Source organism: Pundamilia nyererei, unplaced genomic scaffold (genome assembly GCF_000239375.1).
Source record: "Pundamilia nyererei isolate P.nyererei 1_Seehausen unplaced genomic scaffold, PunNye1.0 scaffold00135, whole genome shotgun sequence".
Lineage (NCBI taxonomy): Eukaryota > Metazoa > Chordata > Actinopteri > Cichliformes > Cichlidae > Pundamilia > Pundamilia nyererei.
In genome coordinates this window covers 948583-956255 of record NW_005187536.1, presented here as the reverse complement: position 1 = coordinate 956255, position 7673 = coordinate 948583, and the positions used below count along the sequence as shown (strand labels likewise).

Genomic DNA, 7673 nt, shown 5'->3' with positions numbered 1-7673 from the left:
AATGTAAAAAATATGCAGGCATGCAGATTGGAGCAGGGATCGAACCACCAACCCTCCGATCGCCTCCTGAGCTACAGCCACGCCTAGAAAGTAGAAACCCCGTGATCGTTAAGACGAATCTGAAAAAGCCTGCGAGTTCCAGTTTACGTAATGGATCGATGTGGTTATAAACCTGACCTGCGAACGCCGGGCCTGCGTCGTTCTGCATTTCTGCATCGCAGCTCGGCTTTGAAAAGGATCGTCAGAGACATCAAAAGATGCAGGAAGATGTGCTACCAACTGAAAATCACCACGGGCTCAGGTACGACAGTAATCAGGAGGTACAGAGCAGACCGCTGTCCCACTAATCAGAGCTGCATTTTTCATCCTTCTGAAAAGACGCTACAGATGGTGAGCTACCCACACAATCGAGCTCTGAAAATCAGCCTCGGCACAGGCGTCGTTAGAGGAAATCACGGTTTCTGTGACAGCTCATGCAGTGTGAAGGACATTGCATAACATAAAAGAATCACATCTTGCTTGATCTTTGGCACAAACATACAAGATAAAACTTTTCCAAAAGCCCACAAAAAGAAACCGGATGTGCAGCATGCCGTGTTCAGTCAGATGTGAAGGAGATGGAGGTCCAGTATGTTGGCCAGTACTCCCACTTGTAGAAATGGAGGAGGGAGTGTTATGCTAAGGGGATATAGTTGGGGACATGACGACTCCCAGTCTCCAGAAGGCTGACTGAGGATTTCAGCGTGACGACGTTAAAGAAACAAACTGTTGCCTGAAAGTAAAAAAGCATCTCCAGCAAAGTGCAGCTGCAAAAAAAAGGTTTTCAGGTTTTCCAAAGTAATGAAACAAAGCTTCATGTCGAGGAGGAGCGTGAATGTCTTTGGCTTCATCGAGGTCTTAGTATTTAGAAAAAGGAAACTACGTAGGAGCAGATGCCCTGCTGTTCATCCCGGGACAAACACAGCAGACACTGTGGGGTGATGGGAACTTTTAGTCCCATCAGTTCAAAGCTCTTCGTACATCTTCTGATGTGTGAGCTGAACCACGAGGAAGCATGAAGCTCCTCTCAAGTTGTGATTTATTTAATGACTTGAAAAGGCCGAGTGGGGGAAAAAGTTTCAGGTTTTTAATGCTTCTCTTTTTTGTGCGCGCGTGTTCTGCCTTTGCTCAGAACACGTGACTTTTTGTTTACATTTGCAGCTCTCGTTGCCTCTGTGCACATCCTCTGCACTCGTGCCGCCTCTGGTGTGTTATTGAACGAGAGGCAGTGGGAGGCTGCGGTGCTGCCACAGGGAAGGCCGTGCTCCGCTCTCGTCAGAGTGGCTTATGCAACAGCCATTACCATAGAGAGCAGAGAAAATGTTTCAGGTTGATGCTTGAAAGGTTCTGTTTGCCGTGTAGGAGGATGATGATGGAGATGATAGCCGGTTGCTTTGAGACATTTCTGATGCGTGTGATTTGTTGGACTTGTTTGGATGTTACATGAATATAAAACACTGATTTTCTTTGATTTAATAAAAATGACTGAGGTTGGATGTTCTTGAATTTTCCTTTGATATCAGGTGACTGATGTTTTTGTAATATCAGAGCAGGAAGTTTGTCTCATCTGGACTTTGTTTGTCCCGGCAGCTGTTCCAGGCTTGTCTTGCATGGCAGCATGGGCACTAAAGCTAAATGACTCTGCTCAGCCCACAAACGTGTTTTTCTCCTTGTTTTCACACGTCTTCAGCTTTACTTCACACATCACGAGCTTTCATTAAGCATACCTGTCTGAGAAACGCTGACATTAGCAGAATTCCCGTCCCTTTGATTCAGAGACTGCCCGTCTGCACGGCGGCGTTAAGCTGTGCAGACTGAGAAAGTAACTTGTGGATTGGTGCTAATGCTTTCTGTCTCTCCTTCTCCCTTCAGACATACATTGGCAGCGTGGTGATCTCCATGAACCCTTACAGGTCCCTGCCCATCTACACACCAGAGAAAGTAGAGGAGTATCGCAACAGGAACTTCTACGAATTAAGCCCACACATGTGAGTCCAGCTCTAAGGTCCTCTTCACACCCGGCGAGCGTATAAATGTAAATTAAAGAGAGTGAGGTTAGATTTGGTTTGGAAAAAGGACTTTTTTGAGGCTTTGTTAGCCTTGATGTGGTGAGAAGAAACTGTCATCTGGCTCTTGAAGATGGGGTATTGAGAAGCTCTTTGCAGATTATCGGTTTGGACCCAGTGACTAATGCAGTGGGATGGATGGAGGAGGTGGGGGTGCTGAGATCAGAGGGACCCTAACTAGTGTATGGGGAGTGTTGGCCATTGAGTGCCGTGGCATGCCATCTGTCCGCTGGCAACATTAAGTCAGCACTGCTGCGACTGTGCCAAGACAAAACAAAGCTCGGCACTCGTCAATTAGCCCGCTGTGTCTCTGGGCTGCGGCAGAAGCCCTCAGAGACTCTCGTCCCAGAGCAGACATACTCCCTGCAGACAAAAGCAAACTCTTTGGCTTTACTTTACAGCCGGAGCCGACACGACACAGTTTCAAGCTGCTTTCCCCCCTCCTGTTCGCTGGTCAGTCACGTCTCTCTCCTCTCACCGCACACAAAGAGGCTCAAGAAATCCTGCTGTCGACTTTTGTCTTTAACATTTTCATTATTGAATTCCACTTTGACTGCCGTTCAACCCCTTTATGATAAACGTTCCCCTGTATCCTTCTGTCATTATTTTGAAGGATGTTAAAGATGGAAATCATCAGAGCCGCGAGTCTCACGGTCAAACTGTGAAAGTAGCCAGAAATGTAAATGGCCAGCATGATTATCAGAGCATTACAAACAACAACACTGATTTTTGGCAGCGTGGAAGATTTTCAAAATAATCTCTTAACTGCATTTCCACTGGATCATTTAGGTCGGCGCACAGGGCTGAACAGCAGACCGTTTGCCCTGCTAATATGAACTGAAAGGGTTTATTGCTATAAAAAGACAGCCGTGCATGTTTGAGAAAAATGCATGGTTTCAACTCATCTTCCTGAACCTTTGAAAACTGCGACTCTGTACAGGTCAAAAGGTTCATGGTAAATTAAAAAATGTGCGATATGCAGCAGGCAGAAGCCCCAGAAAGAGGCTCTGCTACAAGCTTTTCTTTTCATGCTCTGCAAAAAGCATCAAAGCGTGCATCCCTGCAGAGGGAGCAAGAATAATACAATGTATGGATAATTGCTCACTAAAGATCATGGCCTCTTTAATGGGACAGACTCTTTAAGAAGAGCTCAAAAGCCAGTCAAAGGCAGGTTATGTCAGCATGCTTCATAAATTGATGTTAATCCTCGAGTCGGACCATCTGGACTCGGCTTTGCAGCACAGCATCGATCTCCTGTAATATTAAACCCTCAGTGTGGTCACATGCGTCCGGCCGGGCGACCAGCACTTGACAGAAATTTTACAAAATGTATGTAAATGTACTAAAACCTCAGGAGGTCAGTTTGAGTCATGCGATGCGTGTGGCTTCTTTCCATCTTGCAGCTGAATGTTTCCCATACTGACATTAGTTTTTTTCCCCTTTTACACACAGAAAAGATGAAAAACGTGCTCGATGCAGCTGGATAGCTGTGGTTTACAAATTCATTTGAATGTTGTTATTTGAATAGATTTGACTTGACTGGTATTCAAAGCAGAGCAGTGTTTCCCAAACACAAAGGAAATCATCTTCAGTCACAGGAGTCGCCTTTTTGTTTTTAAAGAGCTGACGACACACTCGGCACGCCGCGTCCACTCAGTCTGCTCCTGGGTTGTTTTTGTATTTATTGTTTTTAAGCGCCGATCGGGACTCTGCTGTGATGTAGCCGTGCAGGCGAGGCCAGAGCGGAGCAGGAGAAATCAGCCAGTATGAGCGTGCATCATGATTTGCTTTGTTTAGTTTTTCCTTCTCGAATGCACAATATTTATGGACTCTAGAGAACCGAGTGTCCGGCTGATATTTTTAGATTAAAGATGACTCTCGGTTCTCTGCAGCGTTTCCAATTTTAAAACACAAGTTCCTGTTTTTGGTAACTCATTTAGCCTCTGCAGGAATATTAGCACACTGACTGGGCGGGTCTGACGTCCTTCAGTGTTGAGCTTTAATTAAGCTAACTACAGGGGGCTGTGTAATCGTCCTCTTCTCATCTCTGATCCTCATTAGACACTTTACGGTATAAAGTCAGAAGCTCAGAACAGGCTGCAGCAGACAAGGTCGCAGTTCTTTGGAGGCCCCAAAGATCCAGAAGCACGAAGCTGCATTAAACACAAATGGACGGCATCATGCCGTGGTCACTTCTGGCTCCTCGATGGCTGATGCTGAAGTAGTTGCTGCAGTTACACAATGATGCGTATAAATGGCAGTTCCCTCGATGCTGGTGCGTTTGGGCGATGGTGGAAGATGTGCGACTTCAGGTGATTCAGAACAATTACGGATTTTGTAAAACTCGTTACTATTGGTTAGTGCTGTTGTGTTGTTGTTGCCTCACTCTGTGTGTGTACCGGGTGTGTGTTTGCTGTAAGAGTAAGTTACATCGATGGCGTGCAGGTGGAAACGTATTTCGCACCTGCTCCTTTGGTCCCCAGACAAATTGTGATGTGTGTACATCAGCTGGAGGCAGACCTGCAGCTGGTCCCCTATCTGTAATGTTGTAAGTAGGCTAATTGACTGTTGAGCTCCCATCTTAATTATAATTATTACGAATAAACAGTGGCTGATGCCAGGCCAGAGAGCCGTGCAGTACATATTGATCAGTTTGGGAGAACCCGCGCAGCAGTTATCGAGCAGCCTGCAGTCTGATTCACGACCTGCACGTTGCTCTGGAAGATTTTGAATATGTATGCCTGTAAATTCTGCCCATGATGGCTCGTAACACCTTTTAATACTGAAGTTTAGGGGACTGTAAGTCTTTTTTGCTTTTTCCATTTTTCCCCTCTCTGTTCATAAAAATGGCTGAACGCAAGCTGATGGAGAGTTCGTTCGTAGTTCTGCGGAGCTGCACGGCCACACCCGTCTGCATGAATCTGTCCGCTCTTCTGTCGGCTGTCCAATTAAGTAAAATGCTCCCTGCCCAGATGAGGCACCTAATGATTAACTGGCAGGTGTTTTCCTCCTTTCAAAACACAGGCAGCCCATTAGAGGTGAACTAATCAGTGGGCTTTCTTCACGCGCAGCAGCATGCAGATGGCCTGCAGTCCTGTATTGTCTGCCCCTTGCCACTGAGCCAGTCACAGATTGAGGCGTTTGCATGTGTGCATACGTTTCTGTGTATATGCACACACCTCTTTGGAACAAACTCTGTCCTTGTCGTGTCCGGAAGTCCGCATGTGGGCGCCGAGGTCGGGCGTAATGAGGTGAAACCTCGTGGATCAGCGTAGTCGGGTTACAGTTGTGTTTAAGCTTGGAGTAAAGTCAGTGTCCTCTCTGAAGCCACCATTACTGTGTGCTGACAGTCAAGACAAGGATCACATAATGTTTAATAAAGTTTTGACTGAAGCGCTGACCACAGAGCTTCATCACCATGGTGTGCATCAGCACTTCCAGCTGTCACGTCTGTGTCTCTACATCAGTATTAAGATCTGTCTCAGCATGAGGCGCTCAAAAGTTAATCAAAACAATAAAGGAATACAATTACACTTCAAGTAGAGTTGTTTGATTTGAGCTTTGCTCTTCATTATTATTATTTTTCCACTGGTCCAGTCATATTAAGCATAATGTGAAGGACCTGCAGCATCTGTTAGAAGCACTGGTGACATAAATCATTGTTATTACACTTTTAATAGAAAGACTTGTGCTCTCGAGGTCAAAGGTTGGGTATCACGTGTAAACTAACTGTACTGCCTGCCTGATAACAGTCATATATCAGATCTCTCAATGCGACCCTGTTATGTAATTACACATGTATAACGCGTTAACCCTTCTCCACGAGTTTACAACTGTTTCATCCTTCTCACAGATTTCAGCTTTCACTTCCTTTTTTCACTCTGATCCAGAAATTTTCAGCTTCTGCTAGTATTTGATTTATTTTGAACAAGATAAGGTTGGAAAAAATAAAGTTTACTCACTGGATGTGGACTTCAGAGTCATTTACTGCAGGATGATATCACACCTGTGCTATGGAACACTAACCAAAAGGCAATATGTGGATATATGCATGTTATAAATTATATGAAATAAGGACACAGTACATATTATTGGATATTTGCACAGCTCGAGCTGTTGGGTAACAAACGAGTCACATGGACTGTTCTGGTGTTATAATACTGTGTTCAAGGACGCCTTGGTAAGTTGCACCTCAGAACCTGCATGTAGGTGGATTTAAGTGGGCACTTGTTGAAATGGCACTTTGACTCAGGTGGGCAGCGTGAGTCCTCTCCAGCATGTGTGTTGGCGTAATGGTGAGACGATAGAAAACGTGTGTGTGTTCCTTTTTCCACCCACCTCATCAACCCAAGAATAAAATGCAAATGTGTCCAACTGGATAATGCAAGAATTTCTAATCAGTTGCTGCATTCGTGCATGCAGGCAGTACTCTGGCTGCTTATATCATTAGAAAAATGCAGTACAGTGTACACGCACTGATTAGGAGCCTGTAGAGCTTAAGCAGCCCATCAGGTTGAAACTGAAAAAATGGCTAATAAATGCAGAATAAACGAATTATTTTTCGGACGTCATGACGGTAATAACCTCCCGTTGCCCCTGAGGAGAGCCGTCCCTTACATCCTGCTTCTTGCTCACGTTGGGCCCCTGTTGCTTGTTACTGAACGTACAAACCGTGAGATGAAAAACGTGTCTGTGTTAAGTATGATCGTGCTGGTTTTGACTCTTGATTTGTGCTGTAATTCTACATGAGCAGTTTTCATCTTTTTGATGCCATGAGACTTAAAAACCCTGCTGTCAGTGTTTCATTTAGAAAGCTTTAGATTTTCCCCGTCTTCAAAGACGATACGTTTACCTGCCAATAGTTTAACACGATACAGATTAAACACTGCTGCGGCTGATAGTTATTGCTTCGGCGAGCATATATTTTTTAAATGGATTTGCTCTGTGTGTCAGCGTCCAAATCCATTGTAAACTCTGCCTATTCATAGTCAGAACAATGGGTGCAGCTTTTATCTGTGTACACAGCTTGCATAACAAAATATGTGAGGCATACCGAAACGCAGGCAAATAGATAAGACTTGTGTTAGCTGCGTGCAACATTGTTCCAGCGTCCAACCTTATATCTCCGACAATAATAAGATTTATTTATGTTATTGTGTGCTGAAGAGCCTCAATAGAAGCGAGCACACACCGCATGCTTTAATTAATTTTGTGCAGGTGCTCAGTAAGTATTATCTGCCCCGAACAACACACAGACACACAAAGTAAACTCCCACAAACTGATGTCTTATTAACTGTCATACATAATAATCTCACTAAGACTGAGAGTAATAACAAACTGGTTTATGTGTTATTATGAGGCAGATCATTTATTTACATTTTGATATAACAACGACGTCCATCATTATATAAACTCGTATTTCTAAGGCTACGTCCACACCGGCCCGGACAGTTTCCTTCCGAAAGCGCGTTTTCACACAGTTGTGCGTCCACTTTGAAACGGCTGAAAATATTAGGTTCCAGTCCTGCGCATGCGTGAAGCGACCTGCCTCATATTTACTTTCCGGC

General features: G+C 44.7%; 1 protein-coding gene across 3 annotated transcripts in view; it reads left to right on the top strand.

The window, feature by feature from the left end:
* The window catches only part of myo1b (myosin IB), a 53023-nt gene that overhangs the window by 10177 nt on the left and 35173 nt on the right, over positions 1-7673 (top strand). For all 3 annotated transcript variants that reach the window (XM_005743748.2, XM_005743747.2, XM_005743746.2), the window contains exon 3: positions 1912-2027. In XM_005743748.2, coding sequence (XP_005743805.1) covers positions 1912-2027 — 116 coding nt within the window. The remainder of the gene's footprint in view (positions 1-1911; positions 2028-7673) is intronic.